Consider the following 23,509-nt stretch of genomic DNA (forward strand, 5'->3'; position numbering starts at 1 on the left):
CCCCTGATGCAGTAGTTCCTCCCGCCTAGACTACTGCAACTCCCTATACACTGGGATCAGCCAATCTTCCCTGTCCCGCCTGCAACTGGTCCAAAACGCCGCAGCGAGACTCCTGATGGGTACCCGTAAAAGGGACCACATCACCCCGATTCTGGCCTCTCTCCACTGGCTCCCTGTACGGTACAGAATCATCTTCAAGCTCCTCCTATTCACGTATAAAGCCCTAAATGGACATTCCCCCCCCTACATCAAAAATCTTCTAACCCCCCTCTCTAACTCCAGGTCCCTCTGGTCGGCCGACTTGGGGCTACTCACTATCCCGCGGTCTAGGCTTAAGCTCAGGGGTGACCGCGCTTTTGCGGTGGCAGCTCCTAGACTGTGGAACAGCATCCCTCTCCCCATCAGAACTGCCCCCTCCATCGACTCCTTTAAGTCCAGGCTCAAAACCTATTTCTACTCCCTAGCGTTTGAGGCTCATTGAGGAGGCGCTGTGAACTGTTTGCGTGCTACTGTATTTTTCATTTTTTTCCTTAGTACCTAATCAGATGTACAGCACTTTGGTCAACGTGGGTTGTTTTTAAATGTGCTATACAAATAAAATTGACTTGACTTGATGCTGATCCCCCAGTCCAAAACTGCTGGACCTCCCTCCACCCCAACCCAGATCCAGCCTTGGTCCCTGGTGCTATATTTGCAAAATAGATGAAGTGTAATTTCATCCAAAGGTGCCTGAGAGTCACTACTATGCCACTACCTACTCTGTCTGATAGACTTATAAAGGTGCTCTAGAATTGCTAGGCCTTTACCTTCACCTCTTAATAATTCATCACTTCTATCTCGCTAGATTGATTTGACTTCTTCCAATGGCATTTCACTTCTTGTTGTCCGCTCTCAAAGTCCAGCAAAATAAAGGATTAGTGAAAACACCAGAACCCCACAGCGGGCAGTCTGGATCAGAAAGAGAGAAAGAGGTTACAAAGAAGATATTATTGGCAGCCTGAGGTGAATTGTCCTTGAATATTCTTCTTCCCAGGGCCTCCTCCAGTGCCATAGTGAGGCCCGCCGGAAATTGGAGGAGCAGCACCTCATATTTCGCCTGGGCAGTTTGCGGCCCGGTGGTATGAACGTCGACTTCTCCAACTTCAGATAGCTCCTCTGTCCCTCCCTTCCCCTCCTCCTTCCCAGATCTCCCTCTATCTTCCTGTCTCCACCTATATCCTTCCTTTGTCCCACCCCCGACATCAGTCTGAAGAAGGGTCTCGACCCGAAACGTCACCCATTCCTTCTCTCCCGAGATGCTGCCTGACCTGCTGAGTTACTCCAGCATTTTGTGAATAAATCGATTTGTACCAGCATCTGCAGTTATTTTCTTATACTACGGGAGATTACAGGTGTTGGGAGCCCATTATAAGTCAATGGCATCCTAGAATTAATGTTGATGCAGGCTCTATGGGGTTCTTAATCTGTTTTCATCATACCAATACCAGTTTCTTGCTCCCATTGTACACTATCTTTTCCCCATGGGGAGTATATAGGTAACGATGTTTCAAACCTGTTCTTTTTAAAACTTGGTGATTTTCAAATGCCTTTTGCAATTCCCAGAAAAGAAGTTTATTCAAATTACAAAATCCAAAATGTCTTTTCCATAAACAGCTCCAAAGACATGGCTAATTACCACCCAACCAGCTTTAAACTCCAGTATTTCTGAACAATCTAAATGGAAATTTCTGAACAATGAGCCAGACAATCTAAGTGTCTTTATCTTGCTATTGGCTATGCATCCTGAGGCTGAGGCACTGGATCAAAAACGTATTCATGTTTTTAACTAGCCTTCTCTAGCAACAAAAAAGAGATCCGGATTTCTATGAGAGACTTGCCCACGACCTCCTAAATCCCCATTCCCCATCTACTACCTTGTTTGTTCAAAACTTTTCAAATTTGGAAAATCTTCTTGCGTATGGTGTGCACAGCCTAAAGTTGTCAGTCAAGGGTAGACACCCAGGGTGGGAGATTGCAACCTTCAAGTGGTCCACCCTGTTTCGTCTAATGCAATCAACCCGACGTGCACAATCAAATTTGGAAAATTACAACAACTCTTATAAAGCCTCAGTCAAAGCTCAATTACAGATGAAGGCTAAAAGTGAGATAATTACAAGACACATTGGAAACTCAGGCTCATGGTATCACTAGCACGAGTTGAAAAGTGAACCAGTTGTTTGCTGTATGGAGAAGGGACTGATCAACTTGTAGCATGTAATGTACAAAGAGAGCTCCTTTTAGCCACATTAACACTAACACCAACACCAGCAGAAAAACCGAAGGTGCATCACAAATTCATGGAGTATAATTTTCTCTTGACATTCCTGTTTCTGTTGTCAAGGCTAGTATCCACCAATGGAATGTTGGGGGTGTTTGTTGTTGATGATCAAAGTTCAAATTCTATTCAACTCCTTTGCTAACTGACCTACTTTTGGGCAACAAAACATCTAAAAGATTAAAAATGAGCCCATGCCTGATCAATGGTTTCAGGTGACTTGTGGTTTAATGTTAGCAAATTAAGCGCTTACACCTTCCACAATAACCCATCTAAGTAATTAGGAAATGCAGCCTGGCTTCGTCATTAGGAATCTTTCATTTCCATAGCCATTTAGTAGCGCAGTATTTTCCTCTCATTGTAAAATATAGTAAATGCGAGTTCAATTAGTACTTGTTTGTGTTTTATCCTGATCTGAGGATCACAGCCACTGTGTAGGGTGGCACAGTGCCTCAGCTGGTAGACCTGCTGCCTCACAGCACCAGAGACATAGGTTCGATCCTGACTTCAGGCACTGTCCGCTGATCTTTGCACGTTCCCCATGTGATCACACAGGTTTCCTCCGGGTGCTCTGATTTGGCAAAGACATGCGGGTTTGAAGGTTAATTGGGCCCTGTAAATGATGCCTAATGCATAGGGACAAGGAGCATTCACTTTATTGTAAGGGGAGCGCTTACTCGAAAGTGTGTTGGGCTAACTGGAAACAATTAGATTTTAGACTTAGATTTTTAGATTTTTAGATTTAGAGATACAGCGCGGAAACAGGCCCTTCGGCCCACCGGGTCCGCGCCGCCCAGCGATCCCCGCACATTAACACTATCCTACACACACTAGGGACAATTTTTTTAATTTTTGTTTTACATTTTACCCAGTCAATTAACCTACATACCTGTCCGTCTTTGGAGTGTGGGAGGAAACCGAAGATCTCGGAGAAAACCCACGCAGGTCGCGGGGAGAACGTACAAATTCCGTACAGACGGCGCCCATAGTCAGGATCGAACCTGAGTCTCCGGCGCTGCATTCGCTGTAAGGCAGCAACTCTACCGCTGCGCCACCGTGCCGACTTTGGAGATGCAGGGTGGAAACAGGCCCTTCGACCCACCGAGTCTGCAGCAACCAACGATCACCCCGTAAACTAGCGCTGTCCTACATACTAGGGACAGCTTACAATTTACAGAAGCAAATTAACCTACAAACCTTTATGTCTTTGGAATGTGAGAAGAAACCAGAGATAACCCACACGGTCACAGGGAGAACATATGAACTCCACAGACACAGCACCTGTAGTCAGGATCGAACGTTCTGGTGCTGTAAGGCAGCAACTTATTGCTGTGCCACTGTGCCACCCTCAATTCTGTTCATTTGGACTAAAAGGGATTTTTATAAGGATACCTCCCTTACAGATACAACCTCACTTGTTGCCCCCTTTCAGCTGTCAGCTTTCCTTACACCTGGAAACATGGCCACTGGTGATGACAAACAAATTGAAAGCATGTAGCCTTGTTAAAACATGTAAACGACCAACCTCTAACCCAACGTTTCGGGTCACCCGTTCCTTCTCTCTAGAGATGCCGCCTGTCCCTCTGAGTTACTCCAGCATTTTGTGTCTGACTTCGGTGTAAACCAGCATCTGCAGTTCCTTCCTACACAAACCTGTAACCTGTTGTTAGGTTGCCTGGCAATCACTGACTGTTTCTCTATCTGAAGATGAAGATAGAGTGTTCATGCTGGTTGGCTTCCTATTTGTTTAACATGCTTTGCCTTTCACAAATTCATATTCCTTGTTGTTTATTAACCCACAATTTTCCCTGATCACTATCTCTAAAATCTTCTCACTGCTCACATTAAGTTGACTTTTCTTAAGAGTTGTTGGGCTTTATTCAATGGTTGCAAAGAGCCTGTGACAAATGCAGTCCACTATTTCTTGATGCAACTCCCAGATTATTACACATTCTGATAACTTACTGCCCAGCGCCCATATGAATACTTGACCACAGTGCTGGGATAATGAGAAATTTCAGTATTTTTAAAATGACAATCAAGTTGTCGAAGTCTAAAAGCATCTATATCCTATTGATCAGAAGCACCTTGTTGTTTACTGCCACTCTTTCATTGCATTAACAAAATCACAAAGCATACATTTCAGAATCATGCTTGACAACCTTTTTTAGTGACTCATGCACTAAAATAAAATCAGACATTTCTTGTTGCTGTGAGACAATAATAAGCATGAACTAGACATGAGGCCTCGTTTAATTCTTTCAGATGAATTGTTGCTTCCCCTTCTCCGAGACCCAGCAATAAGTATAAACTAGACCAAGTGGACCCTGTTGGGCCTAAAGGTCTCCTGCATTGGTGCAGCACCTTCTCCTTTCTCCTCCCCCCTCCCCTCTCCCCCCCTCCCCTCTCCCCCCTCCCCCCTCATCCCTCTCCCCCTCCCTCCTTCCCTCTCACTCCCCTCTCCCCTCCCTCTCCCTCCTTCCCTCTCTCACTCCCCTCTCCCCTTCCCCCCACTCCATCCCCCTCAACACCCCTTATCCTCCCTCCACCCCCTCCCCATCCCCTCCCCCCTTCCCCTCCCCTCCCCCCACTCCATCCCCCTCAACCCCCCTTATCCTCCCTCCTCCCCCACTCCCGCCCTCCCCCTCCTTCCCTAGTAGATAGATTTAAACTTTAAAATGTGAATAACTTAAAAAATATAACCGATTTCAATGAAACTTCTTCTATTAGCACCAAAGGGATGACGGTGAGTAAGGTGGGCTTAAAATTGTTTTGCTATCATGTGCCGTTTTGGCTGTAGTTCAGGAACAAACAAACAAACAAGAGTTTTAGTATAAAGATGATGATTCCACAAAGCCATAACTTATTTACCTGAAGTTTAATCTCTGTTAATTCTTGCAGAAACTTTGAGACAACATCATGACATTTTAAAACAACAAATCATGTCCAAAGCTTCTAAATACTCGTTGGTAGATGTGGAAACAGCAGTAAATCATGCCAGGATTTAAGATTAAGATATTAAGATGTCTGGCTGTAATCAAATGAGTTAGTCCAGCATCAACAAGGAAATGTTTGTAAGTCTTTTAGTGAATAAATTAGGTTGATTTAAAATATATCAAATAGAACTCAAGTGAACTGGCAGCATTTTGCAAATCGAACAAATACCATAATCAAATCCTGTTCAATAATTAACTGCACACATTTTGCCATTTGCTGATATGGAAGACCCTTCTGGTCAAAGTAGAACTCTGCAATCCTGTTTGCACAAGATTACTGAAACACTATTTTTACTCAGATAGACTGAATCCAGTTAATAAAATGAAAAGAAAAGCATTCTTCACCTTTCCGTAAATTTTATTTTCCAGCCTTTGTCAGTAGAACAGCAACCATTGTATTTTAGAATGATTAATTGTATTTGGGACACTTATGATTGATGTGTTAATATACTAGCAATATATATAAGTGCCAGATCGGGTTGTCCAATTCTGAGATGATTCTCTGAAACTCAATCCATCTAATACACGTGGAGCTGGCAAACACTTGCCATAAACAGAATCTGCTGATTTTCCATGGTTTTAAAGCATAATTATAATTGAAGGACAAATTGATTGATGATCTTAATAAACTATCCTATAAACATCACACTAAATTGATGGAATAACTAATTAATAGCTCAATGCGAGTTTACTTCATAATCCAAGGAATTAGGTTTTTAAAACAGTAGTCAATCGTACATTTGTTACTAGACAATATATTTATGTACATGTATGAATCGTTAATGAATGTGTCCCTGCCTTCACGAATTTGATTCTTGTATATTAACATATCTTATTATAAATCCCCAAATTAAATGAAGATGAATTGCTTGTTTTTTCACAATCTAAGGCATAATGCCTTGTGTAAAAAGTGCACAATTTTCAGCAATTTTCACAATATTCTGAGCAAAGCAAAATCAAACGCACCAAACCACAACAACACGATGGCTGTTCCATCTGATCTACGTGGAAAATGTTTTCCTACCATTTGTTCCCTGTCTCTGTGGAGATAATGTCCCTTTAATGCAGCTCTTTCAATAATGCAGGATGGCTAGAATCTATGGAGAGCTTGACTTGACTCTTTAAGTCTGCCGCATGTAAAATACATCTTTTCCCCTTGTCTACTGGTGTTGAGAGTGCTGGGGGAGAAAAAACACGCAAGAGAAAACAAGCAGCTTTGCTACCTGTGCACATACCTCCAACACTGCACTCCCACCTGACAGCACGTTGCTGCATTCACTTTCAGCCTTCATCCAGCCCCAAGTCTCACAGCCACATTGTGTTTCTCCACCTTTTAGCCTAATATCTTGCTGCAGCCATAGCTTCTCCCACACAGCTGTTTTTCAGGGAAGTTAAGGAAAAGGAAAAAGGTCACTGGGAATAATGTGCGGTGGTGAGGGCAGGGCGTGCAAAAGAGAGGCTGGATTACTTTGGCCTGATCAGGCAGACAGCCAGTGTGCATAATTCATGGCCCAGAGGGAAGTCCTCCTGCCCTCCCCTGTCAGAGCACCAGGTTACTTGCAGCTTTAGAGCAGGCAATCTGCTTGAGACCACATTATTGAGGGGGGGGGGAGGAGGGGGGAGCCTCAATCAGAAGGGACCTGTCTTCTTTGGAAATGTCGCTGTCAGCTTGGTTTTCGAAGACAGAATGTCAGGTCTTTGTGTAAGTAGGTTGAAATAATCCAACAGTTTTCAATTACTTTTGTCTGGGTGCCTATCTTTGTGTCACAGAACAAAGTATTGCCAAATGAGCAGCAAAACAAGAATGGAGTTATTCAAACCTGAGCTAACAAACAGAACCTTTCACCAAGTTAATTTAAAAATGGACGCCCTGGGATTTTTATGATAATGCATCACACTTATTTTCCGGTTATATCGGTACAGTTCAAGATTGCAATTATATTTTCATTGTCAACATTGTTGCTGCATGGTATGCTGTTACTCTAAAATAGGGGCGCCAACTATCTCACTCACAAATACAGGACAAGGTGATGTCACCGCCCCGCACGACCTCACCCAGCCTGCGGCCACATGCTCCTGCTCCACCAATGGTAGCCCCCCGGGCCGGGAGGCGGGTTGCTATGCAACCTCCGTCAGGCGGCGCCCGGGCCTCCGGACCTAGACTGTCCGGAGCTAAAATGTCAGAAACCTAGAGTGTCGGGGCCTACAGTATCGGATCCTACAGCATCTGGGCCTCCAGCGCACCACGGGCCTAATACGGGACAAAGGCGGTCCTGTACGGGACAAACGAATTTAGCTCAACATACGGGATGTCCCAGCTAATGCAGGACAGTTGACAACCCTACTCTAAAACAACATTGAAACCATTACATTTAAAACTTTGAATGGCATGAAATGAAGTGGGTACCATAAAAAAATGATCCATGCATAATGGATGGTATTAGTTGGAATGGAGCTTGGTACTGAGGACTATTTGTATTTTTAAGGGGCAGATTGAGAGATTCAGGATTAGTATGGGTGTCAGGGTTATGGGGAGAAGGCAGGAGAATGGGGTTAGGAGGGAGAGATAGATCAGCCATGGTTGAATGGCGGAGTAGACTTGACGGGCCGAGTAGCCTAAATCTGCTCCTGAATATATATATATATATATATTCCCCTGTCTGGGATGAGTGCCCAGAGCAGTCACCTGACCTGAAATCAGTAGAGCCAAGTCAGCTGGGGCCAGGTCAGCAGAGGAGTTTCTCCAGAACTGCACGAAATCCTGAGGGTTCTGCAATCCTTTGCACGACTTCCCTCCACTGACTATTGAGTGTGGTGCTGTAGCCCTCCTCAACTGACCTCATGCTAGTGACCCTTCCATCAGCCTCAGTGCCACCTTACACTCCTCTATTGCCTGCGTAGGAAGGTTTGGTTTAAACCGAAGAAAGACAGTAAAAGTTGGAGTAACTCAGCGGGACAGGCAGCATCTCTGGAGAGATGGAATGGGTGATGTTTCGGGTCCAGACCCTTCTTCAGACTGGTTTGGGATCGAGTCTTCAGCATGTTCCCAAATAGCTGTTGCTAAAAATGTCAGCTGGTTGTTTACAAGAAAATTCAAGACCATTTCAGTTGTGTCTGTTTCTTGGGTCTATTTAGAATTCAACGTATTCAAGATCCAAATCAATAAGGGGGGAGGATACAGGAAAGTGAAGCTGAGGTAAAAAATTAAGCTATGCTCTTCTGGAAAGACGTTCAGTGGCCTACTCCCTGAGTTCTATTTCTGAGATGTAGATGTACAATAGATTTTTTTCAGCACGATTGGGACCGACAATACTGCTTCACAGAAACACAAAAGATGCAGATGCTGGAATCTTGAGCAAAACAGTGCTGAAGGAACTCAGTGGCCCAGGCAGCATCTGAGTGGATGGTCAGGCACTTGGCGGTTCATGGACTTTGCGCACTTTGTGTTTCATGGTCTGGAATCCTTTGAGACTTTTTTTTTTAAGGAACTTAAAATGTTTGCAATTGTTTGCAGCTGGACCGCATCTGGTCAAAGGACACGTAATTTGCAATTCTTTGAATGAAACATAGCCGGTGGTTTACTTTTAAATAAAATTATGTGACCATGACTTTACGGTGCGCTGAGTCAGAATATCCAGAGCAACGGGAGAATATGGTGGTAAGGCTTTCAACAAATGGGCACCCAGGCAGTAGTAGCTTAGTAAGCAATTTTGTTTTTCATTTTTGCTGAAATATTCCACAGAAAGCACACAGTTGAAAATTGTCGCAATAAATAACTTCACTTTGTTTAGATTTTTTTTTTAGATACAGAGATGCAGCATAGAAACAGGCCCTTCGGCCCACCGGGCCCGCGCCGCCCAGCGATCCCCGCACACTAACACTATCCTACACCCACTAGGGACAATTTTTACATTTGTCCAGCCAATTAACCTACATACCTGTACGTCTTTGGAGTGTGGGAGGAAACCGAAGATCTTGGAGAAAACCCACGCGGGTCATGGGGAGAACGTACCAACTCCGTACAGACGGCGCCCGTAGTCAGGATAGAACGTGAGTCTCCGGCGCTGCATTCGCTGTAAGGCAGCAACTCTACCGCTGCGCCACTGTGCCGCCCTTGTTAGGTCCTAAAAATTCATGGAGATATGACAAAGTACTGTTGGTGTTGCTGGTGGCAGGAAATTATTTTTGGATGGTGGGAAGTCAAATAAAATACACGCAAAGAACCTCCTCACACTGTCTTTATTTACAATATTGTGATTTGCCGCCCATAATGATGAGCAGAAAAATTAATTCAATGACTGTTCCAATTGCCATTGAGTTTGCCGGGTGTTACGAAATATAAAATAAACAACATTCAAGCCAAGGCATAAGTTGTTTATTTCGTTTTTATTTAGAGCACATGGTGGCACTGGGAAGGCCAGCATTTATTGCCTGCACCTCATTGTCCTTGAGAAGATGGTGGGGTTTGGTCTTCATAAACCAGTGCAGTGCTGCTGGTGAAAGTACTCTCTCAGTGCTGATGAGGAGTTAGCTCCAGAATTAAGATCCAGTAAAGATGAAGAAATCGAGTTATATTTTCAGGTCAGTATGGTGTAATACTTGAAGGGAAACCTGCAGGCTGGTATGTTTCTATTTTAGACTTTAGTCTTTAAAGACACAACCCAGAATCAGGCCCTTCGGCCCTTCGAGTCCGCACTGACCTGCGATCACTCCACACACTAGCACTATCCTACACACTAGCGACGATTTACAATTTTTACTGAAGCCAATTAACCTACAAACCTGTACGTCTTTGAAATGTGGGAGGAAACCGGAGCACCCGGAGAAAATCCAAGCGGTCACGGGGAGAACGTACAAACTCCATACAGACAAGCACCCGTAGTCAGGATCGAACCCAGGTCTCTGGAGCTGTAAGGCATCAACTCTCCTGCTGTGCCACTGTGCCACCCTAGATGTGTACTACTTTTCCCAAGAAGTACACACTGCAAGCATAGTCCATTTGTATTGGAGGGGGGGGGGGGGGGGGGGAATGTTTAGGGCAATAGATGGGGTCAATCAAGCTGAACGTTCTGCCCTGACATTGTGGGCCAAAGGGCCTGTTCCAATGCTGCATTTTTCTGTGTTCTCCCAGAAGAACTCAATAGGACAAATAAAGAAACATGGACCCTATAGGAAGATCTCCAAATGGTAAGATCAGAATTCCGAATCATAGAGTCACACAATGTATTTTAGCCACTCAGTACAAGCGGACCATCGAATATCTATTAACACATATCCAAGCCAATGCTGCTTTTATCACTCCCATCCACTTACATTCAACCTAGGAGCATATTGCAATGACGAGCTAATCTACGAATTTTCAAGTCTTTGGGATGTGGTAGGAAATGGGAGCATCTAGAGCAATCAGACACAGGGGGGGATATACAAATTGCACACAGACGGCAGTCAAGATCAGGATTGAACCTTGGTCACCAGAATGATGAGGCAGCAGCTTTATTAGATGCACCCGTGTGAAGTCAAAAGTGTCAGCATCTGTTATCCCCCCCCAAAAAAACAATTTGTGAGAGGATTTTGCAGTTGCAAAGTAAGCAATTGAAAAATAAAGTGCTTTTCCGCAAACTATTGAGTTTCCTTGAAGTTTCAGTGGGCAATATCAAAGTGATAGTGGAAAGTTAAAACGTCTCAGATTCATGCTTGTTTTCCTGCGATCCTTGCTGAATTGTAAATAGACCCGAGAAACAGACACAACTGAAATGGTCTTGAATTTTCTTGTAAACAACCAGCAGACATTTTTAGGAACAGCTATTTGGGAACATGCTGAAGACTCGATCCCTTAACCAGTCTGAAGAAGGGTCTCAACCCGAAGCGTCACCCATTCCTTCTCTCCAGAGATGCTGCCCGTCCCGCTGAGTTACTCCAGCATTTTGTGTCTATCTTCGGTTTAAACCAGTATCTGCATTTCCTTCTTACACATGAAGTAAATCATCCTTGCATAAACTTACTCAAGAGCCTCCTCTTGAATGTCACAAAAACTAAGGAGCTGATTGTAGAAGGGCTCAACATCCGAGGACGTACACGCCACTGGAGATAAATGGGATTACTGTGGATAGGGTGAGCAGCTTTAAATACCTGGGAGTCCACATCAGAGAGTATCTGACATGGACAACACACATTGCCGCACTGGTGAGTAAGGCAAGGCAGCGCCTTTACCACCTCAGACAGCTGAGGAAATTCAGAGTCTCTCTGAGGATCCTTCAGTGCTTCTACTCTGGGGCTGGAGAAAGCATCTTGTCCGGAAACATCTCAATCTGGTTTGGGAATAGCTCTCCCAGGACAGGAAGGCTCTGCGGAGAGTTGTGCGTTCGGTTGAACGCACCATGGGAACTACACTCTCCCCCCTGCAGGACCTATACATCAGGAGGTGAAGATCCAGAGGCAGCAACATTATGGGGGACCCCTACCACCCCAGCAACGGACTGTTCCAGCTGCTACGGTCAGGCAAACGCCTCCGCTGTCACGCTGTGAAAACAGAGAGGATGAGACGGAGTTTCTTCCCACAGGCCATCAGGACTGTTAAGTCTCATATCACCAGGGACTCATTTAATTTACTGTATTAATTTATTTTTTGTGTTAAAAAAATAATTCTATTCTGTTTTGTAGTTTAGCACAATCCGCAGGCGTTGCCACTTTCATTTCACTGCACATCTTGTATATGCATGTGACAAATAAAGTTGACATGACTTGACTCTACTGGTACAGCCATTCCCCCCTTTGTATCTACCTGCACACATCAGCACCATGCCACTGGCGCTCATTCTGGTCTTTATTCGGTGTAGTTTGTCACGCAGTGCTGCCTGGTAAGCAGCCAGAAGGCATGTAGTTCATATAGCAACCAATGATACAAGCCTTCAAACTGATTCTATCAGCAACTATGATGTCATGCAGCTGATACCAGTGGCCTGGAAATGGATCACAGTGTTGATACACACAATGGCTACTGGTTCCTCACCATGTAGAGGTATAGGGGTCATAAAGTCAAACACCATGGATGCATGCCTTTCAGCTCAACGTGCCCACGCCAACCAAGATGCCAATCCACACTAGTCCCACCTGCCCGTGTTTTTCCCTAATCCCTCTAAACCTTTCCTACCCACATTCCTGTCCAAATGTCTTTTAAATGTTTTCATGGCACCTGCCTCAACTACCTCCTCTGGCAGCTTGCTCCATATACCTACCACCCTTTGTGTGAAAAAGATTGTCCCTCAGGTTCCTATGAAATCTTTTCCCCCCTGACCTTCAACCTATGACCTCTGGTTCCCTGGGTAAATGACTCTCTACATCTATTCTACTATCTATTCTCCTCATGATCTTATCCACCTCGATAAGATCGCCACTCATCCGCCTGCTTTCCAAGGAATAAATTCCAAGCCTGCCCAACCTTTCCCTGTTGGCTCAGGCCCTCAAGTCCTAGCAAGATCCTTGGAAACCTTCTCTGAATTCTTTCCAGCTAAATCACATCTTTCCTCTCACCGGTTGACCAAAATTAAACACAATACTCCGAATCTATCCTCACCAATGTCTTGTACAACTGCAAAACAACACCCCAATTTCTAAATAATAATAATAGTAAATACAATAAATACCTTGACTGATGAAGACCAATGTGCTGAAGGCCTTCTTAACCACCTTATCCACCCGTGTTGCCCATTTTAATGAACTATGTACCTGCACTCCTATATCCCACTGCTGTACAATGCTCCCCAGAACCCTACCATTCACTGCGAAGGTCGCTGGTTTGACTTTCCAAACTACAACACCTCACACCTATCTGCAGTGAACTCAATTAACCATTCATTTTTCTGTTTACATGTGCATAGAAATACTTGTTCAATATTGGGACAGAGTGAATGTAACATCAGAGCAGCATTCAGGCATGGAACCCCCCCGCCCCTTCCACACAGTGGGGGTCAACTAATTGCCAACAGAAATGGACAAGTTACAGAAAGAACGGGAAGGATTAATAGACAATAGACAATAGACAATAGGTGCAGGAGGAGGCCATTCGGCCCTTCGAGCCAGCACCGCCTTTCAATGTGATCATGGCTGATCATCCACAATCAGTACCCCGTTCCTGCCTTCTCCCCGTACCCCCTGACTCCGCTATCATTAAAAGCTCTATCTAAGTCTCTCTTGAACTCATCCAGAGAATTGGCCTCCACTGCCTCCTGAAGCAGAGAATTCCACAGATTTACAACTCTCTGAGTGAAAACGTTTTCCCTCATCTCCATTCTATATGGCCTACCCCTTATTCTTAAACTGTGGCCCCTGGATTAAGTCTGCAGCATCAGAATCTACAGTAAGCGACACATTGCTTCCATGTGATGAAGACCTTGAATATTGCCAGTAGTGGTTGTTCAGTCGCTGGGACTCGGCAGAACCCACTACCTGGCACTCTGGTGAAGAAAGAAGACTACATAAGGACAGCAGAGATGAAATTCATAATACCAAGCTTCACATGGGATGCAGTGTGGAGGTGAAGCACGGGACTCAGAAGGCAGTGGAGGCCAATTCTCTGAATGCATTCAAGAGAGAGCTAGATAGAGCTCTTAAGGATAGTGGAGTCAGGGGGTATGGGGAGAAGGCATGAACGGGGTACTGATTGAGAATGATCAGCCATGATCACATTGAATGGCGGTGCTGGCTCGAAGGGCCAAATGGCCTCCTCCTGCACCTATTGTCTATTGTCTATTGTCTATTGACTAGAGGATGCTGAGATCAGGAGACCTGATGGGAAAACGGAGGCCAATACCAAATCCAAAAAAGGTGGGGGTTGGGGGTGGGGTGGAGGTAGGAAAACATTCATGTACAGGTTTCTCAAAAAAAGTCCAAAGGAGTATGTATGTCTGCCAGAATGAAAAATGAACATGAAACTTTCAATGATGAGACAAACAAATCAGATGAAGGTCCCTGAGGAACTGTTCTCTGCAGCACAGGAAGCAAATCAAAGTGACATTGAGACACGGAATAAAAGTGACACCGTGAGCAAGCCTAAGAAGATTAAGAATCGTGAAATGTGTTTTAAAGCCATCAAACATTTCTGTGTGTGTATAAATTCTTGAACATTGCTAAATCTTCAAGTTCAAGGCTGCCATGTGTATAATTTACTCGTATGTACAGTATAAGTTGTAAATGCATTGGAAGGAACTGCAGATGCCGGTTTAAACCGAAGATAGACACAAAGTGCTGGAGTAACTCAGCAGGACAGGCAGCATCTCTGGAGAGAGGGAATGGGTGACATTTCTCGTCAAGATCCTTCTTCAGACTAGAGTCAGGGGAAAGGGAAATGAGAGATATAGACGGGGATGTAGAGAGATATAGAACAAATGGATGAGAGATATGCAAAAATGTTACGTGATAAAGGAAACAGGCCATTAAAAATCCAACTATATTCACTTACGTATCTACAGGATTAGTGCAACATCGAAGAGAACAGTCCATGTAGTGTTGTTGAATTAACCATATGACACAGAAATCACATTCACCTTAACGTAAGAGCTAATGGCTTTAATATGTTAGTTAATGTATCTAAGCGACAGTTATACATAAATGTTAGCACATGAGTCATAAACCAATAGTCCATGTCAAACGCGATGCCAAATTCAACTCATCTTCTCTGCCTGCATGTGATCCATATCCCTCCATTTCCTGCCTATCTATGTGGCTATCTTAAATGCCTCTGTTGCATCTGCACCCACGATCAATCCTGGCAAGGCATTCCAGCCACTCATCACCCTTAATGCGGGGAAAAAACATCTCCTTCGAAGTTTGCTATTCTCACCGCAAAGCTCTGCCCTCTTGCCTTTGACATTTTCACCCTGGGAAAAAGATTCTGACTGTCTTCCATAACTGTGCCTCTCATCATTTTACATACTTCAATGAGGACTCCCCTCAACCTCAAATGTTCCAGAGAGAACAACCTATTCTTCTCCTCATAGCTAATAACCTTTAATCCAGGCAGCATTCTGGTAACCCCCTTCTGCACACTCTCCAAAGCCTCCACATTCTTTATTACAAGGGAATTAGTGTGCATTTTGCTCAATGGTTTATGCCTCATAAACGTTAACTATTAATTACAACTGTCTTAGTTAGTGTTTATGATCCATCGACTGTTCCTATGTTAGTGAGGTCGCTGTGCCGCATGGCTAAATCAGCAACATTGTAGTCTGTAGAAGGGTCCCTATCCAAAACGTCACCTATCTATGTTCTCCAGGGATGCTGCCTGATCCCGCTGAGTTACTCCAACATTTTATGTCAGTTTGGAAAATCAATTCCGACAATAAAGATGTGCTCCATTGAAATTCACACATATATATATATATATCTTTTTCACAAAATGCTGGAGTAACTCAGCAGGTCAGGCAATATCTCAGGAGAGAAGGAATGAGGGACGTTTCGGGTCGAGACCCTTCTTCAGACTGATGTCAGGTGGGCGGGACAAAGGAAGGATATAGGTGGAGACAGGAAGATAGAGGGAGATCTGGGAAGGGGGAGGGGAAGAGAGGGAAGAGGGAAGAAGGGAGAGAGTTCCACCTGACATCAGTCTGAAGAAGGGTCTCGACCCGAAACGTCACCCATTCCTTCTCTCCTGAGATGCTGCCTGACCTGCTGAGTTACTCCAGCATGTAGTGAAATAAATACCTTCGATTTGTACCAGCATCTGCAGTTATTTTCTTACATATATATATCTTTCTCTCATAGAGATGCTTACAATTACTATGAGCCAAGCACATCTTTAGTTTCCATGCCTCAAGTATTCCATCTCAAGCTTATGTCCTGTGCCAAGCTTGGTATAGTCATAGAGTCATGGAGTCATAGATTGATACAGTGTGGAAATATTCCTTTCGGCTCAACTCACCCACATTGGCCAACAATGTCCCAGCCACCCTAGTCCCACTTGCCTGCGCTTGGTCCATATCCCCCCAAACCTGTCCTATCCATGTACCTGTCCAACTGTTTCTTAAACGATGGATTGTCCCAGCCTCAACTACCTCCTCTGGCAGCTTGTTCCATACACCCACCACCATCTGTGTGAAAAAGTTACTCCTCGGATTCCTATTAAATTTTTTCCCCTTCACCTTGAACCTATGTCCTCTGGTCCTCGATTCCCTTACTCTGGGTAAAAGAGTCTGTGCATCTACCCGATCTATTCCTCTCATGATTTTGTACACCTCTATCAGATCTCCCCTCATCCTCCTACACTCCATGGAATAGAGACCCAGCCTACTCAACCTCTCCCTGTACTCACACCCTCTAGTCCTGGCAACAACCTCATAAATCTTTTCTGAACCCTTTCAAGCTTGACAATATCTTTCCTATAACGTGGTGCCCAGAACTGAACACAATATTCTAAATGCGGTCTCACCAACATCTTATAGAACTGCAACATGACCTCCCAACTTCTTCACTCAATACTCTGACTGATGAAGGCCAAAGTGCCAAAAACCTGTTTGACCACCATATCTACCTGCGGCTCGATTTTCAATGAACCATGCACCTGCACTCCTAGATCCCTCTGCTCTACAACACTACCCAGAGGCCTACCATTTACTGTGTAGGTCCTGTCCTTGTTTGATGTCCCAAAATACAACACCACACACTTCTCTGCATTAAATTCCATCAACCATTCCTCCGCCCACCTGGCCAATCGATCCAGATCCTGCTGCAATCGTTCGCAACCATCTTCACTATCTGCAAAACCACTAACTTTTGTATCATCAGCAAACTTGCTAATCTTGCCCTGTATGTTCTCATCCAAATCATTGATGTAGATGACAAACAGTAACGGGCCCAGCACCAAACCCTGAGGCACACCACTAGTCACAGGCCTCCATTCTGAGAAGCAACCTTCCACCATCACCCTCTGCTTCCTTCCATGGAGCCAATTTGCTATCCATTCAGCTATCTCTCCTTGGATTCCATGCGATCTAACATTCCAGAGCAGCCTACCATGCGGAACCTTGCCGAATGCCTTACTGAAGTGCATGTACACAACATCTACAGCTCTGTCCTCGTCAACCTTTTTGGTCACATTTTCAAAAAAATCAATCAGATTTGTGAGACACGACCTCCCACGTACAAAACCATGCTAACTATCCCTAATCAGCCCTTGCCCATCCAAATGCCTGTATAACCTATCCCTCAGAATACTCTCCAGTAACTTACCAACTACAGATGTTAATCTCACCGGCGTATACTTCCCACCATTTTCTCTGCAGCCCTTCTTGAAAAGAGGCACAACATTTACCACCCCCCAATCCTCTGGCACCTCTCCTGACTTTAAGGACGACTCATAAATTTCAACCAGGGCTCCCGCAATTTCCTCATTAGTTTCCCACGATGTCCTCAGATATATCTGATCAGGCCCTGGAGATTTATCTACCTTCAAACATGATAGTACCTTCAGTACTTCCTTAACGGTAACCCTGACAGCTCTCAAGACACTTCCAGTGACTGCTCCAATTTCTTCTGTCCTGCTGTCTTCCTTCTCGTTAATACAGAGGAGAAATACTCATTGAGGACCTTGCCCATCTCCTGTGGCTCCACACAGAGGTGACCGCTTTTATTCCTGAGAACTCCCACTCTCTCTCTGGTTACCCTTTTCCTCTTTATGTATTTACAAAATCTTTTGGGATTGTCCTTCATGCTACCCGCCAGGGCTATCTCCTGGCCTCTTTTTGCCCTTCTGGTCTCCTTTTTTAGTTTGCTCCTTAGATCCCAAAACTCCTCCAGGGATGAACTTGATCCCAGCTGCCTTTACCTGTCCCATGCATCCTTGTTTTTGACTAACGTCTCAATTTCCCTCGTCAGCCAAGCTTCCTTACATTTGCCTGCTTTGCCCTTCACTCTAACGGGGACGTACACGTTCTGAGCTCTCTTCAGCACACTTTTAAAAACATCCCATTTAGCCGATGTTCCTTTCCCCTCAAATAACCTGCTCGAAATCAACTTGAGCGAGACCTTCTCTCAAACCTTCAAAGTTGGCCTTACCCCAGTTGAGCATTTTAACACGTGGACCCTCTCTGTCCTGATCCATAACTATCTTAAACCGAAATGAACTGTGGTCACTGGTCCCAAGAGGCTCCTCCACACACACCTCATTAACGCCCTTCCCAATTTCTCAATACTAGATCCAGCATTGCCCTCTCTCGTGTGGGGGCCTCCACACACTGCTTAAGAAAACTCTCCTGAACACTTTTGAGGAATTGCACCCCATCTAAACCACGCTATGATTTTCCCAGTCTATATTGGGAAAGTTAAAATCTCCAACGACAACAACCTTATTTGACCTGCAGCTGTCTGCAATCTCCCGGCACATTTGCTCTATTCTAATTTCCGTTGACTATTTCGGGGTCTAGGGATAATCACCTAGTACACCCCCAACTAGGTGATTATCCCTTTCTTATTCCTCAGCTCCACCCATATGGTCTCACTAGACGAACCGTCCATAATGTCACCTCTGAACACAATCGTGACATCCTCCTTAACCAACAATGCAATCCCCCCTCCTCTTTTTCACTTATCCCTGTCTCTCCTGAAGCTCCTGTACCCCGGAGCATTGAGCTGCCAGTCCTGCCCCTCCCTTAACCAGCTTTCAGTCATGGCTACAACGTCCCAGTCGCTCGTACCTATCCATGCCCGTCAGGCCCCTTGCATTAAAATACGAGCAGTTTAAACCAACCCTCCTTCCTCACTCTCCGACTTTCACCAGCCTATTCTGTCCATTAACCTTTCCCACACCACCCTCCGTACCAACTTCTGGCTTCTCCATTGCCTCTGTCCTGCACGTATCTTAAACACAAACATCTCGGCCTGTTGATGTGTGAGGGAAACACTCAACTGCTGAGCAGAAGAGAGTGTGTGGGAGAGAAAGGCAGTGAGAGAAAACATAATAGAGCAATTGAAGATACTAATCTCAGAGGAAGGCCATTGGATTTGCCACTCTCCAAGTTGGTTTCCCTGTTCTATTTAAATAAAACCCAACCGTTAGCGAGTCTGACTGAGCAAATTCCACGTCCGCGCTTCACAGGATAGCCAACTTTCCACCGTGGCTGTTCTACGAGAATAATAACGTCACTTGGATGACACCATTGTTAAAAAAAAAAGTGATTCCATCTCACTGAGAGGACATGCAAAGTAAACCTTCTGTTAATCTTGACAGAATGACAGCGTATAATTTCTCACAGATACTTCCTCTTCAGCTCCCAGCAACAGCTAATGACAATGTTATTGCAATATTAATGTACTTTTACAATACTGTCAACTCTAATGCAGGATAAATGAAGTAGACAAAGGCAAGTAGTGCACGCATTTACAAGTCGCGGGCCGTAATTACAGATATATAACAACACATCAGACTTAGGAGGGTTGATATAGAAATCAAGTAGCTGTGTTGTGGTCATCTTTTAGAGCCAATTGCCCAAATGTTAATTGGAAGCAGAATTCATTCTCCAGCTTAATTTTCTTGAACAATATTCCAGTTCTCTGAACACTTCACAAAATAATACAGAAAGCAAAACAGAAAATATATGAAACGAGTATCGATGGGGACATCGATTTTTTTTAGTAGAATCCGACTTTTAAAAATAATTAATTTCCTTCTTTTCAACAGATGGCCCTTATTTGATTTGTTATAATGATTTGCCAATGGCCAACCAATGTCTCATTTTTAATATGAAATCTCACACCTCAGTTGTATTCCATTGCAATGGAAACTTTATAAACTTGAACTTGATCCTACTATATTGAATTTCTTTGGAAACATGCCAGTTAGTACAAACAAACAGGGCTCCTGAGCTGAGCTCCTTGGGTGTGAAGTGGTACACTGTGAAAAGGAAACCAATACCATAGATTATGAAACTTGTAATTGTGAAGAGAGCAGACTTGGCTGTTCGGCAAGTCAGTCACACACAAGGTAGCACAGTTGGGCCACTGCCTCACATAGCAAGAGACCCGGGTTCAATGTTCCTCCGTCTGGAAAGTTTGCACATTGTCCCTGTGATTGTGGCCATTTCCCTCAGGATAGAGTCATAGAGTGATACAGTGTGGAAACAGGCCCTTTGGCCCCAATTGCCCACACAGGCCAACATGTCCCAGCTACACTAGTCCCACCTGCTTGTATTTGGTCCATATCCCTCCAAACCTGTCCTATCCATGCACCAGTCTAGCTGTTTCTTAAACATTGGGATAGTCCCAGCCTCAACTACCTCCTCTGGCAGCTTGTTCCATACACCCACCCCCCTTCATGTGAAAATGTACCCCTCAGATTTATATTAAATCTTTTCTCCTTCACCTTAAACCTATGTCCTCTGGTCCTTGATTCACCTAGTCTGGACAAGAGACTGTATCTACCCGTCGATTCCTCTCATGATTTTATACACCTCTATAAGGTCACCCCCCATTCTCCTGCGCTTCAAGGAATAGAATCGTAGCCTGCTCAACCTCTCCCTATAGCTCAGGCCCTCGAGTCCGGGCAATGTTGGTGAAGGTCGTGTCCAAAGTGCCACTAGACAGAAGGTGTCCATCCTGCATTTTGCCAAAACAACTCTTCAGCCACTGGGAGGCGGTGGTGAGGTGGAGCCTGGTTGGGAGACCTCTCTCTGGTAACCACATTGGCTCCTTGTCTCCCTTCCTAAAGATGGCCATGCGGTACTATCGCAATGCTTAAGAAACATTTTGGCAGGTACACGGATAGGACAGGTTTAGAGGGATATGGACAAAATGCAGTCAGGTGGGACTAGTGTAGCTTGGGGCATGTTGGACAGCGTAGGCAAGTTGGGCCGAAGGGCCTATTTCCACACTGCATGACTCTATGACCCCATGAAATGTTATTTCCTTGTGCTGTCACCTTTAAGGGTCTTTAGACTTGCATTCCAAGGTCCATCTGCTCATCAATATTCCCAAGAAACCTTATCTTTCATCGTGAACTTATTATTCATATTATTCTTCATAGCCTTATTAGTATTCCCAAAATGCATGGTCACACATTTATCAAGATTAAACCCTATCTTCTAACCCCCCTCTCTAACTCCAGGTCCCTCAGGTCGGCCGACTTGGGGCTACTCACTATCCCGCGGTCTAGGCTAAAGCTCAGGGGTGACCGCGCTTTTGCGGTTGCAGCTCCTAGACTGTGGAACAGCATCCCTCTCCCCATCAGAACTGCCCCCTCCATCGACTCCTTTAAGTCCAGGCTCAAAACCTATTTCTACTCCCTAGCGTTTGAGGCTCATTGAGGAGGCGCTGTGAACTGTTTGCGTGCTACTGTACGTTTCATTTTTTTCCCCTTAGTACCTAATCAGATGTACAGCACTTTGGTCAACGTGGATTGTTTTTAAAATGTGCTATACAAATAAAATTGACTTGACTTGACTTGACTATCTGCCATTTTGCAACCCACTTCATCAACACTTCAATAATTTTTTCACAGAGAGGGTGGTGGGCATATGGGAGTATATTGCTATATGTACCAGTTAAGGCAAGTACAATAGCAATACTTAAAAGAGATTTGGACAGGTATTTGGATAGGAAATGTTCAGAGGGAGAAATGCCAGGATATATACGGCAAATGGGACTAGCTTGGATGGAACATCTTCGTCAGTATGGGCAAGTTGGGACGAAGGGCCTGTTTCTGTGCTGTAGGACTGCATGACGTTATAATTATTTGCCATCGGTATCAACCTGCATCCTTAGGCTATCCTCCACACTTTTAATAATTCAACCAATCTTATAGATATCTATGAATTTACTAACATGTCGCCAATATACACATCCAAATTAATCACCTATTCCTTCTCTCCAGAGATGCTGTCTGTCCTGCTGAGTTACTCCAGCAATTAGTGTCCATCTCCAAATTATTCACCTTTATTAACAAATAAAAATTATTATTCCAAGCATTGTGGAACAGGACTATCACAGGAAGCTAATCATAAAAACAACCCTCCATCATTGGTAGGAAAAAGGAACTGCAGATGCTGGTTAACACAAAAGGACCCTAAGATCTGGAGTAACTCAGTGGATCAGGCAGCATCTCTGGAGAACATGAAAAGATGATGTTTCGGGTTGGGAACCTTCTTCAGACTGATTGTAGGATGCTCCAAATGTGGCCTCACCAACATCTTATACAACTGTAACATAACATCATATCTTCTACACTCAAAACCCTGACTGATGAAGTACCAAAATTCCTGGCAGCTAGTTCTCTCTCACATGCTTATCAACTCTGCCAGTTTTTGTGCCACCAATCTACACAAAAGCCAATTTACAGTTGTCAAATAACCTGCCAAACACCCCCGTCAACATTAGTCACTACGACCTTGAGTTTGTGTTCTGCATTCTAACTGCACCTGGGCAATGAAATTTCTCTTGAATTGAGATGATTTGTGGCTCTCTTTTATGGTCTCCTGCCCTAGACTCTCCAGTGGACAGTACATCCTGTGTTTACCCTACATACTTCTTTCATAGTCTTAAATATTGTGTTCCCATCAGCGTCAGTTTACCTGGAAAGACAAGGAGACCAAATCTGATATTTCCTGATGTCAAATCTCATTTCACTTGTAACAATCTACTGGAGGATCTCAGCAGGTCAGGCCTGATGAAGATTTTTAATCCAAAACATTGGCAATTCCTTTCCTTTCACTGGTGGTGCTGGACTTGTTGAGTTCCTCCAACACATTATTTCTTGCTCCAGATTCCAGCATCTGTATGTATCTTGATGTCTCTCCTTTCAGTTTCTCTAACTGTGTTCCACATAAGTTTAACATATTCCTTGCGCTTTTCAAATTTTTTCCCACCGAAATGAACTACAGCAATATATATATATTTTTTTAATGTATTCATAAATCTTTGCAACCACTTTTGGCAATGTTTGTAATGGTGCCTTAGATCTCATCATGCTGAAAAATGGCCTCATAATTCAAGTGCAGCACAGTGGCGCAGTGGCAGAGTTGCTGCCTTACAGCACCAGAGACCTGAGGTCGATTCTGACTAAAAGGTGCTGTCAAGTTTGCATGTTTTCCCTGTGACCACGAACGTTTTCTTCGGGTGCTCCGGTTTCCGCCCACACTTCAAAGATGTGCAGGTTTCTAGGTTAATTGGCCTCTGTAAAATTGCTCCTAGTGTGTAGTATACAGGTGAACGTTGGTTG

General features: G+C 44.3%; 1 protein-coding gene across 7 annotated transcripts in view; it reads right to left on the bottom strand.

The window, feature by feature from the left end:
• Positions 1-23,509, bottom strand: part of LOC144597435 (E3 ubiquitin-protein ligase MARCHF1-like) — a 393,741-nt gene that overhangs the window by 122,434 nt on the left and 247,798 nt on the right. For 3 of the 7 annotated variants that reach the window (XM_078406841.1, XM_078406822.1, XM_078406870.1), the window contains exon 1: positions 6,546-6,819. The exons of 3 other annotated variants lie outside the window; for them this stretch is intronic. In XM_078406841.1, coding sequence (XP_078262967.1) covers positions 6,546-6,602 — 57 coding nt within the window. In that variant the 5' untranslated portion in view covers positions 6,603-6,819. Of the gene's footprint in view, positions 1-6,334; positions 6,468-6,545; positions 6,820-23,509 lie in introns of those variants that run through there. One more of the 7 variants, XM_078406880.1, reaches the window with a different exon arrangement.

This window comes from Rhinoraja longicauda, chromosome 1 (assembly GCF_053455715.1).
Source record: "Rhinoraja longicauda isolate Sanriku21f chromosome 1, sRhiLon1.1, whole genome shotgun sequence".
Taxonomy (NCBI): domain Eukaryota; kingdom Metazoa; phylum Chordata; class Chondrichthyes; order Rajiformes; family Arhynchobatidae; genus Rhinoraja; species Rhinoraja longicauda.